The sequence below is a fragment of the Echinops telfairi genome, unplaced genomic scaffold (genome assembly GCF_000313985.2).
Source record: "Echinops telfairi isolate 266 unplaced genomic scaffold, ASM31398v2 ScPeMD7_30;HRSCAF=105, whole genome shotgun sequence".
In the NCBI taxonomy this organism is placed as follows: domain Eukaryota; kingdom Metazoa; phylum Chordata; class Mammalia; order Afrosoricida; family Tenrecidae; genus Echinops; species Echinops telfairi.
In genome coordinates this window covers 4,767,721-4,789,078 of record NW_022103927.1, presented here as the reverse complement: position 1 = coordinate 4,789,078, position 21,358 = coordinate 4,767,721, and the positions used below count along the sequence as shown (strand labels likewise).

The 21,358-nt window shown below is 55.7% G+C and overlaps 1 protein-coding gene and 2 non-coding genes across 5 annotated transcripts; all 3 read right to left on the bottom strand.

Moving 5' to 3' along the window:
- Positions 1-151: 151 nt before the first annotated feature.
- TNPO2 (transportin 2) lies at positions 152-15,307 on the bottom strand. 3 transcript variants are annotated; one of them, XM_004715515.2, is made up of 25 exons: positions 15,231-15,307; positions 13,746-13,857; positions 12,865-12,940; positions 12,616-12,765; positions 9,791-9,897; positions 9,578-9,711; positions 9,414-9,495; positions 9,200-9,322; positions 8,994-9,112; positions 7,490-7,550; positions 7,229-7,394; positions 6,928-7,080; positions 4,856-5,081; positions 4,471-4,642; positions 3,956-4,042; positions 3,765-3,872; positions 3,504-3,662; positions 2,888-2,975; positions 2,599-2,697; positions 1,383-1,478; positions 1,022-1,127; positions 761-860; positions 607-681; positions 381-506; positions 152-300 (listed from the first exon to the last, which is right to left on the bottom strand). In XM_004715515.2, the coding sequence occupies exons 2-24, from the start codon at positions 13,842-13,844 to the stop codon at positions 399-401; spliced, it is 2,694 nt and encodes an 897-aa protein (XP_004715572.1). In that variant the 5' UTR covers positions 13,845-13,857; positions 15,231-15,307; the 3' UTR covers positions 152-300; positions 381-398. The 3 variants fall into 3 exon arrangements, with proteins under 3 accessions (XP_004715572.1, XP_045145690.1, XP_045145689.1); XM_045289755.1 differs by having other exon boundaries at positions 1,022-1,097; positions 15,231-15,305; XM_045289754.1 differs by lacking the exon at positions 15,231-15,307 and adding an exon at positions 13,972-13,983.
- On the bottom strand, positions 3,274-3,381 carry LOC115869521. The gene has a single exon (XR_004046229.1). It is a non-coding gene; the product is annotated as a U6 spliceosomal RNA (small nuclear RNA).
- Positions 4,717-4,785, bottom strand: LOC115869519. Its single transcript, XR_004046227.1, has one exon. It is a non-coding gene; the product is annotated as a small nucleolar RNA SNORD41 (small nucleolar RNA).
- Positions 15,308-21,358: the final 6,051 nt, after the last annotated feature.

Here is a 21,358-nt window from a genome sequence, read left to right as displayed (position 1 = left end):
GGTTGAGTCCTCCCTCCCACATGGCTGGCCCAAGTGGGCTGCCTGAGACAATTAGAGCGAAGGGGCTCTTGCCCACCAAGAACTCCCACCCCCCCACCCCCGTTTGTAGGATGAGCGTGGAGGCCCCCCCACCTGCCCGCCCCCTGGCCAGACAGGCCCGGCGCAGCAGACAGACGGACGGGGTAGGCGTCTGTATCGGGGTCCCACTTCCTCCTCCCTAACCCCCCTCGACCAGGGCACGGTGACTTCTGGACGCAGCACGTTCCTGGCAATCCCTCTGATGGTGACGCAGACAGAAACCTGGGGGCAGAGAGATAGGCTTAGTGTGGTTCCCTCTGTTCCCTCCATCTGCACAGCACTGCCCCTGCCCGAAGTCTCACCTGGCAGCCCCATCCCATCTAGACCCCGTAGAAGGCAGCCAGCCGCTCCTTGAGCAGCGGGGGGAACTGCTCTGAGAACTGCTGCCAGCTCTCCTCCCCCACCTGATCTTTGAAGCCATGGAGAATCTGTGTGGGGTGGAGAGGGGCGACACGGGGTGAGGGAGCACCCAAGGCCCAAACGGGGCTGGAGCCTGACTCCCCCTGCCCATCTCAGCCTTGGCCTCACCTTATAAAACATGTCCCGAAGATCATCTTTCGGACTCACCCACGAAGCTACAGCATCGCAGAAGAAAATAAAGTCCTGAAACATGATGGGTCCCGTGTCAGGGGCCGTCGTGAATCAGCCCCAGTGCCTCCCCTCTGAGCCCAGCTGCCCCGACCTGCACGACGCCACCCGGGTTGACGCCTATCATCATACAGATGCCTCGGAAGGCAGAGTCCTTCTCCTCGTTGTCCCTGATGTTCCTGAGAGAAGTGCACCTGCCACAAGGGGAAGGGGAGTGTAGGTGGGCGGGGCTGGAGGAGCATCTTCAGGGCAGAAGAGCAGGTGGAGCCAGGGCGAGTGCAGAGCAGGGAGCTGGCCGGGGCCGCCCCACCCACCACTGCCCAGCCCTTGGTCCAGCAGGCACCCCCACACGCACCAAGGCCGGATGAACTGCTGCAGCATGGGTGCCACCTCCTGGGGGCACACGTAGCCCAGGCGACCAATGGTGATGGCTGGAATGGCAGAGGGGCTCGTCAGGCGACCTGAAACCCCGAGTGGCCCCGGGACGGTACGTGGCAGGACCTCTGCCACTAGGCACCAAGCCCCGCCCCATGGACCCCAAGAGAATGGCTCCTCCCAAGCCAGGGCCTCCCCCAAGGACATCCCTTCTTAGACTCCTCCCTGATTGCCCCTCTGGGTCTCTTTCAGGCGCGGTTCTTCCCGAGGCCGCTTCCTAACACGTCCAGGCAGCCCAGGGCCCACCTCCAGAGGGTTATGGAGTGGACTCAAGCACCCACCTGTGTTCTCCAGCAGTGTCTTGGGAGTATTGGGCCGGTTAATGATCTCCACCAGGTTGTTGAGAACCATCTGCACGTAGGGCTGCATCTCCACTCCTGGGAGACAGCCAGTCAGAGCAGAGCCCCGCAGGGCCTACCGTCGGCCAACCGACTCTGCAGGCCCCACATCTCTGCCCCCACCTCATTGGTGCCGCTGGGTTCCACCTAAAGACTGGCTGCCCAGACCAATGAGGTAAAACAAGGCCTGCACCAGCCAGACCTAACCCCAAGCCCTGTAAACGCAAGAGGTTTCCCTGGAATGATCCCTAGACACCAGGTTGAAACTACCTTTGGAAAAAAGCCACCAGCCCCTTGCAGAGGGGTCTCAGGGAGGAGACGAGCCAGCCAGTCAGGGTGCGATGTAGCAATGATGAAACATACAACTTTCCTCTAGTTCCTAAATGCTTCCTCCTCCCCCACTGTCATCATCCCAATTCTACCTTGCAAATCTAGCTAGACCAGAGGATGTACACTGGTACAGATAGGAACTGGAAACACAGGGAATCCAGGGCAGATGATCCCTTCAGGACCAGTGGTGTGAGTGGCAATACTGGGAGTATAGAGGGAGGGTAGGTTGGAAAGGGGGAACTGATTACAAGGATCTACATGTGACCTCCTCCCTGGGGGAGGGATAACAGAAAAGTGGGTGAAGGGAGATGTTGGACAGGGCAAGATATGACAAAATAATAATTTATAAATTATCAAGGGCTCATGAGGGAGGAGGGAGGAGGGAGCGGGGAGGGAGGGGAACAAATGAGGAGCTGAAGCCAGGGGCTTAAGTGGAGAGCAAATGTTTTGAGAATGATGAGGGCAATGAATGTACAAATGTGCTTTACACAATTGATGTATGTATGGATTGCGTTAAGAGTTGTATGAGCCCCTAATAAAGCAATTTTTTTTAAAAGCCACCAGATCTCCCAACCAATCCCAAGGGGCCTCTCAGTCCACTGCCTCCAACCGGAGGGGCCACCAGTCAAATCACAACAGCCCCTGAGTCCCAACTCTAATCTGGCCCCATCCCTGAGGAAACTGGGCAGAGATGGGCCATAAACCCTGCCAGCCACCTGGAGCTTTCCTCAAAGAGCATCAGGCTGATCTGAGAGAGACCTGTCAGTCAGAGTCAGAGTCAGGCCCCCACCCCCAGGCTGGGAACCGGCCAGTGGGGAAGCTCACTCACCCATCTGCATGCAGATCTCGCCAATGGCCCAAGTGGCATTGTTGCAGACGGAGATGAACTCAGGGTTTAGGTTGGTGCCCAGGATGGGCATGAACTCCGCTGGTTGGGGGGAGGGAGGGAGGGAGCAGGGCTAAAGAGCAGGATCCTCAGGGTGGGCTCCTGTGTGCTAGCCCGGCAGCCCCATCAGACAGTACGAATACATCCCGTTCGGTCATGGTCCTCCCAGGGCATCTCTCATCACTTGAGGCAGGACTTGGGCTCATGGGTCAGGACAAGATAGGGGTCATACCGATGCAGGGCTTGACGTGGATGAAGCAGGCTTTGGTGAAGTCTCCCAGGAGGGCAAAGGAGCTCTGCCGGACCTCAGGCATGGAGTCCTGGGGGTCAAGGCAGGGTCAGCCTCGCAGCCTAGCCCTTCCCTTCTTAGCATCCTCCCACCGAGATCACCAACCAAGGTCTCAAATCATCCCTTACTCAAGAGCCTTGAGAAGCTAGTTCCGACATTACCAGACCCAAGGACACCTCCTTAACCTCATTAGCTTCAGGGCGCCCCACCCCCCCATCACCGCAGGACCCAATGGGAGGTCAACAAGAAAGCAGGAGAGCAGACCCTCTGGGGAGCGGGGTTGGGGTTCCTCTACTCTCCAGTGTTATCAGAATCTTTTCTTTTTTTAATAAAATACGAGACACTTCACGAATTTGCGTGTCATCCACACACAGGGGCCATGCTAATCTTCTCTGTATCGTTCCAATTTTTAGTATATGTGCTGCTGAAGTGAGCACAGCAGTAATTTTCACAAGGCCCCTCCCCTGGGGCTTCCCTAGGGTACAATCAAGGTGGCCTCTGGCCCCCACAGGCTACCAAGGATAATGCCCGGGCCACCCCTGGGCAGTAGGGCACCCACCTGCATGCACTGGAAGAGCAGCGTCATGATGTTGCTGCGGGCCACCAGTTGCTCCACGTGACCCCCCAGGCCCTCGGCTAGGCCGCTCAGCAGGTCCAGCGCCACGATCATGAAGTCCTTGTCAGGGGCCTCATACTGCTCAGGGTGCTGGTTGTACATCTGGGCCCAGAGGGAAGTGGGGGAGGTGGGGAGGGGAGGGGAGGTGGTGTCAGGGCTGAGGCAGCAGCAGAGGAGCTGGCCTGGGGGCAGGGCAGTGCTCACCATGGCCTGGGCGAGCGTCTTCTGTACCAGAGTGACACAGCGCTGGTAGACGGGCTCACAGTAGGGCAGGAAGCCACTCTGCAAGGCAGTGGCCACCGAAGACAAGCACTGGTGGGGAAAAGGGCAGGAGAGGTGAACCCCAGGGGGCCGGCCCCAGCCCGGGCTGCGGGAGACGGCCTGGCGGCGCCTACCTCCAGCAGCGGGAAGAGGTCCTTGTCTTCGTCCTTTAGCTCATTCCACTTCTGAATAAGTGGCGGCATCAGCTTCTGGATGTATTCCTGCAGGGGGAGCAAGAATTTGGGGCTCCTTGGGTGGAGAGGTGTCCTGGGAACTAGTGGGGTTCTGGCACCCACTGGCCAGGTCTGGTAAGGGCCTTGCCTCCGCCCACTGTCCAGGCCTTCTGTGGTGCCTTCTGACCACACCATCCTGGCCCTCCCTCCTCAGCCCACCCCTCTCAGAACCCGGGTCCACATCTTCTGGCCCCACAGGCCCTGGGCTACCCCCGACACAGCACTTACCACACTGTCTCCTAACTGTCTGGCTCCCCCACTAGACTGTGAGCAGGGCGAGGGCGGGAGCCGGATCTGTCTGTCTGCTGGGCGAGGTCATGGCCACATCCCTGGCATGTGACACAGGGTCACCGCCAGGTCACGGGTGGCCAAGGGGCCCAGGGATCAGGAAGGAGGACACCGCTCTGAGTTCTCACCGGCTGGTTGAGGTGGTGGCCCACAGAGTCAGCCAGGGTGCCGATGGCGTCGTAGAGGATGAGCAGGTTCTTGTGCTGGTACTTGCCAAAGGCGAAGACGAGGGTGTCGAGGATGTAGCTGAGGTAGGGCACCAGCTCCGTGCAGGCCTCTTCTTCCAGGGTGGCGAAGGCACTGGTGGGAGAGCGGGACCTCAGTGGGCAGCAGCGGGCCAAGCAGGGCCAAGCCAGAGCCAGAGGCAGGCACGCCGGGATCAGTCAGTACGAATACAAGAAAAATCAGCGTGATGTCAAGGGTCAAGGTAACATCATTTCCCAATAGGCAGCCAGTGGGGCGGGTGGATGGGGCAGGCGGGAAGGCGGTGCAGGGGCCGGGATCGAGGGTCACCTGCAGGCTGCCTCCTGTACCCTCTTGTTGCCATCCAAGATGCGTTTGAGTAGCTCAGTCATCAGGGGCTTGAGGTGCATGTCAGGGGGCTGGCTGACCACCCAGTGGGCGTAGCGGCTCAGTGTCCAGCAGGCGATGGAGCGGACCAGGGCCTTTTTGTCCGACAAGCACTGGATCAGGTGTGGGATCAGCTCAGGCAGGTATGGCACCATGCCCTGCATGCACCCTGCAGGGGCCAGCAAAAAAGAGGCAGTGGGCCAAGGCCCCACTATACCACCATCGGTCTCATTTGACAGCTGGGCAAACTGAGGCTTGAAAGGGTAAGTAACTCGCCGGGTCACTGGAAACCATCTGAGAAAGGCCTTTCCACTCATCAAACACAACCCATCATGCGAGTGATATGAACCATCTGGTCACTCATGCATTCAAACACCGCCCACAGGCCAAGCGAGCAGCTGGGCCCGGGTGAGCAGAGGATTGCCAACCCTCTGGGAGGTTTGTGTTTTCTTTTCACCTTTTTAAAAAAAGTATAAACACGGTGCTTTTTTTCCAATTAAAAAAAAAAAAAAAGGAAACTAAATCCAAATCCAAAATGAAAAACCCTAGCTTCAGCAGTGTGGGGTGAATTCCTCCAGGTCTTGTCCCATGAATATTGATAGCCATAAGAAACAACCAATCCCAAAGGGCAAACGGGCAAGCTACGGAGAGGTCCACAGGAACGATGGGGTTTTCGACTCCCATAAAGGATTAACAGCCTCAGACACTCACAGGGGTAACCGTTCTACCTTGTCCTATAGGGTCGCTGAGTCATCATCCACTCATGCCGTTGAATTTGGTTTGGGGGTGTCATGGGAGATGACACAATGCTGAATGCAACCCTAGTGATAGCCGTGTAAACACCCACTCACACGACCAAGCTCCAACAAACCACCCCCGAGGAGCTCTCCGCTATCTCATGGAGTCCCGTTGAGTCATTAAGATCGAAGTACGGGTCATATTGTCTACTAGCATATGCCCGTGTGCCCGGTACCTCAACTGCCTTATCACACCCACACAAGGAAACCCTTCCTCGGCGTCTCCACCAGATTGCCCGGTGAGCGCTCCAGCCGCCATCTGGAAACGTTTCTGAAGCAGTCCTATGTGGGACCTCTGTCATGGATTCTACACACGGCGACAGGGCTGGTTCTGACTCAGAGCACAGGAACACCCTAGGCTTCCCAAGGCGATTCACCTTCCTGGGAGCAGTCTGCCGTAGCGTAGCTTTCTCCCTCTCAAGAGCAGTTGGCGGGTTCGAACCGCCACCTTTCAACTGGCAGCCAAGCATTTAACCACAGTACCACCAGAGCTGATTTAGGGAGCCCTCCCAGAACCCCAGGTTTATTTCTCCTGCAGGTCAGAGCGAATCTGAGAAGCTTCACGGTGTGGCGTACGTGGGCCAGCTCCGCAGCCAGGTGGGGCGAGTGTGACAAAGCGACATCTCTCAGCCCCTCCATCTCCCATCTGTCAGATGTGCTGAGGAAGGAATCTGGGTATGTGAGAGGCCAAGGAACCTGTCCTGCCTGCCCGCGGAGGCGCTGCAGGGGGTGCCCGGTATTAGGACTGAAGTTTCGATGGTACTGACCCCAGAGGACTGCCTCTCTAAGAATGAAGGGCAGGCCCGGCATGCTGACATAGGGGGTGCCTGGATTACAGGTCCACACAGGAGCCATGGTGGCGTAGTAGTTACTTGCTGGGCTACTAACAGCAAGGTCAGCAGTTTGAAACCACCAGCCGCTCCTCAGAGAAAAATGGTGCTTTCTACTCTCGTAAAGAGTCTCAAACTCACAAGAGCAATTCTACCCGGTCCTGGTATGGACTCAATGGCAGCAGAGTTTGTTTGGGGTGGATTTCAAGGCCCAGGGCCCATGGGAAAGACTGAGACCCAAGAACCATTTGGCCGAGGTGAGTGTAGGGATGGCACTCCCAAATGCCACATGTCTGCATCCCTTAAACAATCCCAGGCCATTCCAGGAGTTCCCAGTCAGACAGACAGGCTGGGCAGTTATCACCCTTGGGTGCAGGCAGGCACTCACCCTCCGCAATGGCGCCCAGCACCAGGATGCCCGACTCCTTGACCACCCACTCGGGGTGGAAGAGGAGGTCCTTGAGCAGGGGTAGGAGGTGGGGCAGCAGGTCCTCCCGGAACACGTTGGCGAGGACGTCCAAGGCAGCCGCCGAGCACTTCCCTGGGGCAAGACAAGACCATGGGGGGAGGCTCAGAGAACCCCACTGGGTAGGCCAGCCAGCCGAAGCTATGCCCCCAGGAGTAGGTATCGCTGGACTCCTGCAGTAAGGTCTTTGGCGGCTTCCCTCCCCTAGAGGCCGGCCACGCACTCAGATTCCAGTCAGACAGAGCGTCATCGTCGTCGTCGTCCTCCGCGTCCTCGGACCCGTCTGGCCGCTCAGCTTCGTGCGGCAGAGTCACTGTCCGTGACTTGTGGAAGCGTGGCTTGATGTCCTGCTCGCTGTCAGGGACGGCCTCGTCCTCCTCCACATCCCCCTGTGGGACCCGGCAAGACCACTAAGTACCCGCAGGCCCTAGGCCCCAGTGCCTCGGCCCTCACTCACCCGTGGGGCCCCACAGCCCTGACTGACCTTGAGCAGGATGATGTCAATTTCTGAGTACTTCATCCCTTTCACAAGAATGGGGATCAACCTGCAGGGAGAGCGGCTGTGAACCAGGCAGCCGGTGCCTGGGAGAGGGGGCAGGGTCCGGGAAGCCAGGAGCGGGTTGGGGGTTGGGGCAGATGGGAGGGACAGCAGGAGCACCAAGGAGCTCGAGGTGATGCCTTCAGCGGTGACCTGCGGTCGTTCATCTGGAGAACTGCACTGGGCACTCCTACTCAGTCACTCTGCCATCGGGACAGTCGGCCCTTCCTGGCTCTACCCTTCACTGTGCCCTTGCCCCTCATTGCATCTCCGGCCCTCTGCACCCGAGACAAGGACACCTGGCACAAGACACCTTCCTGGAGACAGCTGGGACTCACACTCCTTGGGATCAAAAGCTCAGACTCCAGCCTGGGTGTGCTGTTCTGCACAGGCCTTTTATCACCTCCTAGGCATCACCCCCGGCCAAGGACAGCCCTGCCCGTTTTCCCTGATGCACGGGCAGGCCCGCCCAAAGCTGGTCCAGAGGAGGCAGTCCCATGGCTTTGGCTGGAGGTACTGGCTAAGGATCTCTTTACTCTGAGACCCCTAAAGCGGATGCAGACAGGATAGACAGACCAAGAACAGATAGGTGCCTTTAATCTCCCTGGGCCCCATCAGCTTAGCTGAGGCCTGTACTGAGACTTCGGTGCCTCCAGTCTCAGAATTAAAACAAACCCGCTGGTAAGGCCCTGCCCATGCCAGCACCCTGGCCCTAAGACACCCTCTGACACAAGCCTAGGCTCCCCTATCATGAACAGTACGTGGGGCGGAGCTGTGGGCTCTGCTAAGCAAGGGCCATGAGTTCTGCCCTGCTTATGTTTACAGGGAGTCCCTGCTTCCTGGGGGTGATCTGCTGTCTCCTAACTAGCCAGGGGCAGAGCTGTAGGACTGGAGGAGTGGGGCAGCCTGGGCTCCTATATGTCTCCACAGATTTTTAGAACTATTAAAAGGACTCAGGGCCCTTTTTCACACACACTAGTGGGGGAACAGGGTGGCCAGGGGGAGGTTGGGAGGTGCTGGTCATGAAATCTGCTTCTCCCAGTCTCGCCTTCCTCCAGGCCTTCCTTGGAGATCACGGTCACTTGAGGTCATTAAGAACCTGAACTCCAAAAGAAAAAGAAGACCCAAACCCGCTGCCATCCAAGTTAGTGCTGACTCAGAATGTCCCTCTACCCTCCACCACAGGGTTTTTAAGGTTGTAATTTTTTTAAAAAGCCGACCACATCTAACGCCAGCCTTCCAGGTGGCAGGTGTGCACTTGAACTGCGGTGCCAACCAGGGTTCCCCACTGGTACGCTAAAGTCAAGCCTTCCTTGGAAAACGTCACTCGGCAGAAGGATGGAAAACAAGCAGGAACAGCACAGGGGCTGGGCCAGGAAGAAGGCAGAAGCGCAGGGAGTGGAGGGGAAGCCCAGGGTGGCAACAGAGAGCAGGGAGGGATGTCACTCACTGAACCAGGTGCGAGGCCAGGACTTCCTTGCAGATGGGCTGCTCGGCCAGCGTCAGCCAGAACTCGCAGGCCTCGAGGGCCACGTTCTCGTCGTGGTCCTGGGTCCTCTGCAGCATGTACTGGGCGGGACGACAGGGAGCGGGAGGCCTCAGCGTGGGGAGTGGGGCCCTCTCCCTCCCAGGCCTGCCTGGGCCAGCAGTGCACACCTGGATGATGCTGTGCATGTGGGGGATGAGCCGGTCGATGCGCACTTCCAGCAGCATCACCAGTGCTCGGCACACGTTCTTCCGCACTTCAGGGTCATCGTCCACAGCCAGGGCGAACAGGTGCTGGTGGAGAAGGGGAAAGGGCAGGGCAGGGTCAGAGTGCAGGTCCCAGCACATACACCTCACCCCTCCCACCACCAGCCCAACAGCTCACTTCGATGAAGGTGTCAATATTGTCCATCAGGGCCTGGGCCCGATCCATGATGAACTGGTTTACGCAGGCGATGGCATGGGACCTGGCAGAGGCAGGTACAGGGGTCACCTGAGAACCTGCCCACAGGCGCACCAGGCCTCGAGACCCTAGGGGGCCCCACCCACCGGATCTTGGGGCTGCAGTGCTTGAAGAATTGCAGGAACTTGGGTATCATGATGTTGAGGGGCCGGTTGAGGGCGTCGCTGTCCAGAAGCTCCGAGGAGTCTTCACAGATCTTCTGCAGCGCTCCGAAGGCTCCCTGGGCAGAGGGGCGGAGGGCAGAGGGTCGCAGGCCCTGCCTCAGCACCTGCCTGGGCGTGGCGGGGCTGCTCACCTACCTCACACGTGTTATAATCCTCTGAGTTGAGCAGGTTGCACAGCTGGGGCAGCAGCTCGGGCCACATCTGCAGCTCGCCCTTGGAAGCGATGGTGGTGATAAGAATGCCTGGGGCGGCCAGAAGAGGATGCTGCCTCAGGCTGGGCACGGGATTGCCAGCCCCAGGGCCTCCCCACCTACTAGCTCACTCACTTCACTCACTCCCCTCCACAACACCACATGCTCTCTAAGGCCACTACCCTTGTAGACCTTGTCCAACCCTCTTGAGGTGGGTCACTGAGCCAGCAAAGCCCTGTGACAGGCAGGTGGGCGGCAGTTCCTTTCTAGGCCTGGGCTATGGTACCAAGCAAGACACAAAATTCCTGCCACCTTTGGGAGTTGACCATCTCAGGAAGAAGAGGAGGGAAAAGAGAAGGACGTTCAAGATCTAGGAGCCTAGATCATAAAGGCTAAGGGGGAAAGCAAGTGAGAAAAGGCAGCGGCTAGAAAAGCCTCTTAAGGGAGGTGACCAGAGCAGGCCTCTGGGAGGTATCACCCTGACACCTGTGCAAAGAGCAGGAAGTGAGCTTCCAGAGCAGAGGGATCAGCAGGTACAAAGGCCCTGGGGCAAGAGTGAGCAGATCGGCAAGACCAGTGGGTAGGGGTAGTAAAGACAGACGGTAAGGGGAGGAGACAGGGCAGGGATGTGGCTGGGGCAATTTGGGCAGAGCATAGTGACCTCCACAGGGAAGATTTGAAGAGCTTACTAGACTTCCAAAGACATCAGCAGTTGGTACTTGGAAACGTGAGGGTCATAATCAAACTCACTCAATGCTCTTAGCGACCTCCAGTGGGTTTCTGAGACTACTGTTTAGAAAACCCAGTCTTTCTCCCATGGAGCTACTGGTGGTTTCAAACTGCCAACCATCCGGTTTACAGCCCACTCACCACCAGGACTCCTCCCTGAGGACCACAGGTGACCTTATTTAAAGTCGAGAGAAGGCAGTGATGTCCAAGGGTGCAAGCTGGCCCGAGCCACAATGAAGAGGACCCTAGGATTACGTCACGTGGAAGGGTGCTCCCTCCAGCAGCCAGGCTGAGGTCGACCCTGACCCTGCTTGCATGCCCGCAAACATACCACGTCACCTCACCTCACCTCTCCGTGCCCTCAGCTTTCAAGGGGCCGAAGGAGCACCTGCCTCTCCAAGACCGCTGAGCAGTTTCTACAACTTACTCCAAGACACTCGGACAGAGCATGCCACCCACAGTGAGCACGGTGTCTGTGATTGTCCGCCTGTAACCAAGGCAGCAGGGCCCTGGGTCCAGCTCAAATTGAAGACCATCTTTCTGGGTTGTTGTGGAGACTCCTAACAACCCCGAGTACCAGGCTGGAGCCACTTCAACTTTAGAGCAGTGGGTCACCAGGACTTTCTTCCACAGTCACCGGGCAGGTGCCAACTGCCAACCTCTCAGTTAGCGGGCAAGGCTTAACCCAGCATGCTGCTGGGCTGCTGCATCCTTTTACAAGAAAGCCAAGGCTCAACCCCACCAGCTGCTCTGTGAGAGAAAGAGAAGGTAGTCTGTTCCCGGAAGGCTTTCCAGGTTCAGAAACCCTAGGGAGCCCTTCTACTCTGCCCTCCGGGTCTCACGGTCACACAATGAGCCGGAACTGACTCAGTGGCAGTGGGTATAATTGTAACTTCTAAACCAGTGAATAATTCCCTGCTACAAGTCATTTTGTATAGTTCACTGAAGTTTCCAAAGCACACAGTTTGAGAAAAAAAACGTGTGTTACTATTTCTATGTAGGGGAAAGCCTGAGGGGAAATCCTTCTCATGTCTCCTAGGGAGGGATGCTGCAAAGTGAACAGAGATGCCTGAACATTACCAGTCATTCGCGAGAGCTGCCTAGTGGTCATCACTGCTCTGTGGGCTCTGAGAGGCCAGGGACTCAGTCTCCGTGTTTACAGGGCTACCCCCTCAGCAAGAAGCCCTGGTGGCACAGTGGTTAAAAAGCCTTCTGCCAACTGAAAGGTCGGGCAGTTCAAATCCCCATCAGTCCCCCTGTGGGAGAAGAACGGAAGCGGTCTGCTTCCATAACGAGTCACAGCCTTGGAAGCCCAAGGAGGCAGTTCCATCTGGTCAGAATCCAGACAAAGAAGAGTGGGTCTATCCTCAGGCTGGGACCTAAAAGAAAACTCTGTACTTTGAGTGAGTGCCTCAGAAGCATGAATGGCCGCTTCCAGATGGAGTGGCTAGAAGTGTGGACAGCAGACCTGGCTCACTTCTGAGCTCTGCCACTCACCAGGCAAAGCCCTTCTTCACATCGCAGTACTTCAGTCTCCTCGTCTGTGAAATGACCTATAAACTCAAGTGCAGCAGATGCAAAGGCCATGGGGCAGGAGAGAGTGGTCCTCAGTGCTGCTCACAGATCAGTAAGACCAATGAGGGAGGAGGCAGCAAGGGGGGGGGGGGCACGGCAGCAAGAGAGGTTTGGAGCAATTGGTGCAGCAAGACATGAGCATGCTTAGAAGCTTCTAAAGATGTAGCCCTGGTGGTGCAGTGAGCTATGCTTTGGGCTTGAGATAGTTTATTGTGCCAGCCTGGCCGATAAACACAAGTGGGATGAACTGAAGGGCAGAGAGATAAATGGCTTGGAGAGTCTCGCCTTTCTTGTCTCTCGCTCTTTGATCACCCAAAACCACCAGCTGACAATGAGGCTTTCTACTCCTGTAGAGTGACAAGTACAGTCTCCGAAACCCACAGGGGCAGTGCTACTCTGTCTATAGGGTTGCTGAGTGTGTGTGAGAGAGAAGCTTCTAGACATGCTCGAGCCTGCTGCTCTCACCGATGGTAGCCCGGATGAGCGAGGAGGCATCGCCGATGTTGTTGAGGCACTCCTGCTTGATGAAGTCGGCCACCGGTGGCGGGAAGCTCTGATAATGGGCCTTCACGTTGTTCTTGAGGATGAGGCCACTGAGAGAGCGCGTCGGCTCATCTGGGGGAAGAGGGCCAGGATCAGGGGAACCGCAGGAAGGAAAGGAAGGCCGGAGCCACTGGGCTGACGGCGGGGGTGGGGGAGGCAACGAGGACCTACCTTCTGACTTGAGTCTGGTCAGAACGAAGATCAGGTAGTTGTTGAAGTCAGGAAACTGATTCAGCTGTTTGAGTTTCTGCCAGGCTGTTAAGGGACTTGGGTGGCAGGGGTCTTATCCAGGCAGGGATCTGTCACAGTCACGCCGGGGCAGCTAAGCTGATCGGGCCCTGGGCCACTACTGAGAACCCACTTGTTGACCTCCATGCCCAGAACAACATGGGGCGCCTCAGGTAAATCAAGTTCATGCAGGAGAGGAGAGGCCTCAGCTTCCTACCCTTCCCCCACCCACCTGACTCCTGAAGACCTGGCCAGAGCACAGGAGCTGGGGACCTGCTCTATCTGAAGGGGCAACTTGCCACACTACCTACCAGCCGAATGCCATTTGCTTTTTAAAGCGATGGCCGCCCAAATTTCCAAGGGAAACGTTGGTATTTTAAAGGCTGACAATCAGCTGAAAATTAAATTGAAACCATAACAAAAACCTGGGTGCCAGCTGAAGGCACCCCCCACCCCGAACTCTGACAAATTCAATGTTTAGACCCAGGCCTCCATCTGACAGGGCGGGGCCGCTCAACCTAGCCCCACTCATTACGTACAGGTTGCTACCTTGGGCAAGTCATTTCACCTCTCTAAGCCCCAATTTCCTCATCTGTCAATGGAATAAGTGAAACTGAACAGGAGGTCATTTCATTCACTCTCCTCATAATTCCTCCAGCTCTGGGAATAGGTCCCCGGGAAGTCTAATCCTTAACTTTCTGTCCAGGCCAGCTTCTCATTATAGGAATCAGGGGATTACAGAGGCAGCCCCTCCCCTTCCCACCTTCAAGGGCTGCGGGTGTGTGCCTGGTTCCCCAGGCCCAGAAGGAAGGAAGGAAGGATACATCCTGGACGATGCGTTGCGTGGCTGTGTTGGGCGACTGCGAGTCTTTAAGCAGCTGCAGTACCTGCTGCAAGCCCTGCTCATCTGGCTGCCAGTCCATGGTGCAAGGCGGGCTACAGGGGTAGGGGCCAGGGTCAGTGCTAAGTCCCAGGGGACCCTGATTGTGCTCGAGCAGGGGCAGCAGAGTGAGAGCAACCTTGGCAGATAGGCAGAGGCCAGCTATTCACACCAGCCATCCTTGGCTATGTAGTCAGGGGCTGTGGAAGCTGGCTACTGGTAATGGCGAGGCCTGGGTGGATCTTCATCAGGCCCAGCATGGAGCCCATGTCCCACACCGTTGCCCCCAGCTTCTGGCCCTAAGGTATCTGCCTCCCTCCCAGCTGCTGAGCGAGCAGCCACGGTGCTGAGCTAGCAGCCATGGTGTCCAGGGCGCCCTACTCCAGACCGAGATCCTGCTTCAGTCCCTGTGGTCTCCCCGGTGCAAGCACGGTCCCCAGAGACTCCCTGCCTCCGGTAATCCAACCCTCACGCCCTGCCAGATTGCTGCTGCTTCTTGTCCTGATCTGGTCTGTGAGCCTCCCTAGTTGCCTGGTCCCAAGGTGCTCCAACTGTCCTCATTTTTTGCTGCTTCCCCTAAGCTATCCCTCACAACTCAGCCAGTTTCCAGACATCCCCTCCTTTCTGGCCCAGCCTGACCCCCATCCATCGAACCCTCTTCATCAGACCCAAAGCAGCCCCCTGCAGATATCTCTGTTGCTTATCCCAATGAGAATAAACCAAGCTCATCTACCCACCCAGCAACAGAGGCTATTAGCAGGTCCCTGGGGTTTTCCTCTATCACTTCTGATCAAACACCCCTCTCTCTTCCCCAGTCAATGGTAACGCCTATTTACAGCTCTCTACTGCCTTCCCCCCATCAAATTCAGCCAAGTCCTTCCAACACTGGGATTCTGAAGCCCACTTCGTTTGATCCCTGCAGTTTAAAAAACAAACAAAAATTTGGCTCAACTCCACCCCTGGAAAATGTAACCCACAACAGATCGCGGAGGAATCCCACCAACAACCAGACCCAGCAAATGCCTTTAGGCCAAAGTCTGCGGCCCCTCCCTGCCAGGTCTCAACAAGCTCCCCCCTCCCACCCCCCTCCAACTTTTCAATGCGGCCTTTCCCAATCAGACCCAATCATGCCCCACAAACACACCGGATTCTGGCGGCATCCTTCATTCAGATGCCCTCCAGTCGGACCCTAGCCGCCGCGGTGGTCAGAGGCTCGCAGCACCACAGCATTGCCCGGTTCCGACGCCCCACCCCCTAAACGCGGCTGGGTTTCCCTCCTCCCCCACCCGGGCCCGTTCTCGCTGCCTCCCAGATCCGACCAACTGGGTCTCCGGCCTTCGCCGGTCGGGCGCGGCCCCGACCTGGAGCTCAGCGGGGGTCGGCGCAGAGCCAGGCCGAGGGAGTCCGGCTCGTCGTGAAGCCCACTTACCGGGCCCCGGGCGGCGGCGGCGGCGGCGGCGCCTCGCGCTGCGGCTTCTCCAGAGACTCGCGCGGAAGGAGGGAGCCAAAGAGGCAATAAAAAGAACGCGGCCAGGTATGAACCCCCGCAGCTTCCGTACGCCGTTCAAACTAGCCGGAAACAGCCAATTGGAAGGAGCCTCCGTCGCACGTGGCCCAGGACGGAGGAAGGCCCCGACCTCGCTGAGACTGGAGCACGTGACGGGGGAGGTGCGTCTCTTGGCCTCTCTGGCCGGTAGGTCCTCCCGGCATCTCGTTCCCTCAGCCTCTTCCCCACTCCCGCCGGATCCAAGCACTTGAGTGGAATCCACAGTTTGGCGGCAGCGGGAGGGCTTGCGGCGTGTGGGCTTAGGAACCTTTAGGCTAGAGACCTAGGTTCACTGCTCCTCTGTCTTCCCTTCTCCTAAGAGTGTAACTGTCTCCCTGCCCCCACGAGGAGGTACTCCCGGCAAACAACGCTACGTACGGCACTTAGAAACGGGAGGCCCTGAGCTCCGTACCCGAGACCAAAGGGGGAAAAGCCGGACAAAGGAAACTCCGCAGGTGGGCTGGATTCTTACACAAGCAGTTGCCATTTTTTTGGCTTTGTTTTCCAGTTCTTAATTGACAATTTCTACAAAAACATGAAAAAATAAAGTTTTTTTTTTAAATAAACATGGTTTTTGTGATTTGGGGGGATCACATTTCGGATCAAATTTATATTGCACAACTTAAACTCTGCCCTAATAGCTTGCCCTACCCGCCTCGTTAAAAAAAAAAAAGTTTTTAAAATGGAAATAAGATCAAATTAACTAGTAAATTCTGGAGCGGGTCTAGTTCCTTTACCTGCCTGAGGCTGAGTGGCTCCCGGAACAGACCGGGAAACTGAGGCAAGGGCGGGGTAGGCATGCTCACGGAGGAAATCTTCCCGGTCCTGAACCACGTGGGGACGGAACAGGCACCTTTTCTTCCTCTAGTGGCCAGAGCGGACTGAGGGCAGACCCTGGAGCGTCCAGATGGCCCCTCCTGACCCTCCCCGCTGCCTCCTGCTACTCAGAGCCGCATTCCCACTTGTTGAAGAATAGATTTGGGAAATATATTTCACCATCAGAACGAATCCAAACAGCATTATCCGCGTGCCAATAAGGGTTCGTTAAAAACGTGATTTATACGTTATATTACCTACATTTAAAAGGTAACTAAAATACGTCGTTTTAACCGCGCCCTCATTGCAGGATTTAAGGTCTTTAGTTAGTTCACTGTATTCAACCCTTGCCTTTATATGCATTGGAATTCATCGGTGCCCTAGCGCCCAAGGGCAACCCTGCCCTGCTCGGTCTGCCCTGGGGGATTCTGATGACCTGGGAAAGGTATAGATTCAAATTTTGACCCAGCGGGAGAAGGGGGTCGGGGGCAAGTTCCTTCAAGCCCAGTACCCTGTTCCAGTCCCAGATTCATTCATTAAAAGCAGGCACGTAAGACATCTCTGTGCGAGCAATGAGTCGTTTTGCGTCATATTCCACCCCCAGAGTCGGGGAAGACTCCCCAAAAGCTGCAGCTGGAACTCCGCAAAACCTGAACAGAAACTAAGCTTGAGACACGTGCAAGTAAAGCCGCCACACACGCCTGCGCAGAAGCTTGCTTTCGCTCTCTCTCAGCCCTGAAACTACAAATCCCACCATCACTAGCGCCCACCTTGCCACGCTTCCGGGCTCTGGCTGGGACTCGAACGTGGGGTGTCTGGGGACTTGCCTGCTTGGTTGATGAGCAGAAGGAAGGACTGGGGTCGGGGGCTGGAACTGGATTTGGGGGTCCTGAGAGAGAGCGGACGGTGTGTGGTCAGGCTTGAGGGGTAGCTCAGATTAGGCACAGGTGAGTAACGCAGGAGTGCAGGAGAGATGGTTCGTCTCACCTCCTTTTTTGCTCTTTTTAGCTGCCCTGTGCTAGCCTGGGAGAGGAGTGTCAGGGCAGTACAAAGGGGCCCCTGCTGCCTGCCTGCTCCACATTGGTGGCCTTCGTGAGGGACAGAAGTCTTGTCGTTTTCAGAACGGATCGATTTGGATGCTTTATTGCGACAAAGTTTGTTTTGATTCTTTTTAGTTTCTGAAGCAACTGCGTGAAACTTGCGGTTCCATGCAACCCTCATCACAGTCCTGTGCTTAGATGGCAAATGTGTTCAACTAGAAACGCTCGGATGCCCAGCTGTGATCTGAGATGGGAGACAAAAGGCTCTCCGCTTACAAAGTCCTCTGAGAGGCATCTGATCACATCGCACTGGTTAAAAAGGTCGCTTCTTGCCCGCCCTCGCCCCCAAGCACAGCCCCACAGGCAAGCCAGCTTCACCATGAGAAGCAATTCTACACACAGATTAGTGTCAAAGCTAAAGCTGACTATATGAGAATCGCTTAAAACAAACACGCACCACCACCACCCCTCTGTGAAACAGAGATAGGTCAAATGACTTATCTAAGATCACACCGCCAACAGTTACCAGACCAATTTGAAGCCTAGCTTTTCCATTCTCGGAGACCCACATTTTATTCTCCCCCTTAGGACATTTCCCAGGTCAGTGCTGGTGAGCCCAGGGGAAGGGACTACATCAACTCCTTTGTCTCTTGGCACCCTGCACCAGAGGCACAGGGGACAGAGGCTGTGAGGCTGCAGGAACGACCGACTTCTCCCACTGTGCTCCTGAGTTAGTTCCCTTTCAACTCTTCTGGAAGCTCCTAGTGCCCTTGAGAAAGTAGGAGGTGGAAATAGCTTCCTCGCTTCATCTCCGAGTCCAGCGTTCCACCCTGGCCAGCACAGAGTGCCCCAAACCTTTGCACGGATGTGGGAAATAATCCAGACATGTCTTATTGTGCCTGAGTGAGAAGGAAACTGGGGCAGGGACCTTGTTCCAGACCTGCTTGTTGTTTGATCAACCAGCCAGTTTCAGTTGGGGATCTTTGTCCCTGCTCGTCCTACCGGGAGCATTCTTCTGTGGACATCCTCGTTGCCTGTGTGGCCTCTGAAAAGACTTCAGTCACATCACATCGCTCCCACCCTCCTCTCAGTTCCCCCTTTCAGGTTCTTACCACTCTTCACCCCTCCACTCCTCTGACTCCTCTTAACAGTTTGTTCTCCACCGAGCTGAGCAAGAGGGATCTGGCGCTTATAGTTCAGTGTGAACTAAATCACTTTTACGGGGCCAGTCCCACCACGGTCTTGTAACTCCCACCTGTAAAGGTGAAAACTGAGGTACAGGGAGACAGACAGGACAAGGGAGAGCAATAACAGAAATAGCTTTATTAGGGGGAGCTCCAGGAAGAGGTTCCGTAGTGACCTAGGCCAACAGGTCAGGGAAGTCGTGCTCAGCAGCTGCGGCTCAGGTTTTTAAAGTGGTGTGAGGAATGGTAATTGGCATACAGGGTCCAGAAACCCCAAGAATTGCTTGTCCACTCCTTGCCGCTTTCTTTGAACCCAGAGCATCTGGTTTCACTGGTTATCTTATCTGGTGCCTTCTGCTGCTGACCTTTGGGATGTGCAGGGCCCTGACCTGCTTCAGCTTAGTCCAAACACCACCAAATGGTGGAGATGGTCAAATGAGGCCCTTGTGCAGAGATTGGATAAAATGCAAAAACTCACTGCCATTGAGTAGATGCTGACTCACAGGACAGAGTAGAACTGCCCCGCCGGTCTCTGAGGGCTCTATGGGAGTAGCAAAGCCCATCTTTCTTCCTCAGCGTGGCTGGTGGTTTACAGCTACTGACCTTGCAGTTAGCAGCCTAACTGGTAAGCACTACACCACCAGGGTTCCTAGGGATTGAATAGCTTGCTAATAATGGAAATATGGTCTGACGCCTTGTGAGAATGGGACTGCACATAATGATGAAATTCTGACCAGAGGATTGGTCAGTTTTACCTTCTGTTATGGGATGCAAAAGGGTCTTTCCCCAGTTTGTCTCCTCAATCAAAATATATGCCAAACCTAGGACACCGCTTGCATCCCACGGGTAAATGACTGTACACTTGGAAGTCAATGCAAGCTGCTTGGGGGTTAACCTCCCTGAGGGTTATCAGCCATCTAGAGCAATCAACCTATAGTCTCTCTCACCCTAAGTAGGGCCCACTCCCTTCTGATAAGGATGGTGGATTGTTTGCTTGAGGGAGAGCCCAGAGATAAGGTCCAGCAACTCAAGGACCAAGGTTAGGCTGCCATCTTGAATCTAGGGTCCGCCATCTTGTCACATGTGTACCTAGTCCCTCCCCTTCCTATTATGTGTACACCCCTAACACATGCACTTCCTGTGATGCATGTCTATTGTACAACCCCTTCCTGTTACATATGTGGTTACCTGTAGCCACGGGGCCTTGCATGCCCCCAAGTATACATAGACCTTGGTCAGAAATAAATAGGGTCTTGTCGCCTCCTCCATCGTTCTGACTGGTGAGATCACAGCCGCCGAGGTGAGCATGCTACCATAAAATGTGTCTGACTCCTTTATTTTACTTTCTCCTATCTTCTGACTTTACTACAATCTCTATATCTTATAGCTGTACAATTGTGCCTAGGGATGGACCCCCTGCGGTTGTTAGAGGCTGGTTTACTCTAACATTCTGTGAGGTTTAAAATTAGTTATCCCAGATGCCGACAGGGTGACCCAACTACCACCAGGAAGCTGGCAGTAGAGCGTGTCCTTTGGACGTGAGGTCCCAGTGCTGAAAACTTCCTAGACCTAGAAACAGTCCTTATACCAGAAATAGGGTGAGATGCTAAGAAGCTGTAGCAGCAGAACCAGGTGACCAGGAAGGAGTGGGGTACCTCCCAGCATATATTGGCTGCGCTAAAGAGCTTTGTAATACTAGCCAAGCAGGGCAGTGGCCAGGCTGGGGGTGTCAAGGGCCAGGGAGAGGCACGCCTGTGCGGCTGATGGCAGTTTGAACTGTTCAATTCAGAGTTGATCTGAAATGTAACACCACACACCCCTTCCCATAATTCACAATTGAAAATTCATTTCAAAGGAGCCTGTCTGATCAAATAACTACATCCTGAATTGTACCCTAACTTCTCTAATAAGCCCCGCTAACAAACTAGAAGTATGGTTTGTGAGCAGACTGACAGAATTGGTAAGTGGGTTTGAGGTCCGGTGCCTCTACCATTCCATTGTCAACAAATATAAAAAACATGCTATATCCCCTACCACTAGTGAGCACCCCAAAATGATTAGGGTCCAGTCACATTGGCCTTCAAGTTCCTTCAGAGTCAGGCACTCTCCCACCTGTCTATCCCGGCAGCCCTGGCTGAGTGGCACGCTCCAGCATCTCCCCAGCCCCTAGCTTCCTGGAGGCCAGTGCCGGGCCGGGCCACCAGACTTGGCAGGGGCACTTGGTGGCTGCACAGCCTGGCTTCACTGCGCTCTGGCTACCTCTGCTGCTCGATGGTCCCCAAGTTGGGAAATGAGTAGGTCGCTGTCCCAGGAGGCAAAGCCAGGCTGCTCCCTCACCAGTGCCACTTCAACCTGAAAGACCCTTATCCCAGAAAGGAGCATAGCCCACTCCTCACTGCCCATCCGACTCTGCTCAGATGGCATCCCAAACGACTCCTCCCTGGAGAGCTTGTGGTGGTGACTTGCTGTGGCTCTTCTGGTCATAGGCTTTGTGAACTCCTACCAAGGGAATGTGGGGACTGTGCTGTCTGAGGTGTCTGTGAGCAAGGGGATGGGGTAGCTTAATAAGGTAAAGTATGGTCTGCGGCATTCGACCATGCAAATAGGGTGTATGGGACGCTAATGTGGGATCGGTCAGTTTGCCAACCTGTTAAGCTTTAAAATGAGCCATCTTTAAAGAGAAAGGGAGGCTGGGCGGGGCGGGGGGCCTTACAATCAGCAAGACAGAAGAGGGAGCAATGGAACGCGTCCTTTGGCCCGAGATCCCTGCACAGGAGCGGACTGTGTTGCCAGAGATGTAGCAGAAACGAGAGCACTGGACTGGCAGTGTGGGGCTGCTTCCTGGGCATTTGCTGGGGGAGCTGTTTGCTAACCTACAGAGCGAGAGCTGAGAGCCTCAGGCTGACTGAGGCTTGCTGGTGAAGTGCCTTTTGGGCGTATTATCAACAGAGCTAAAAAAGCTTTGTGACAT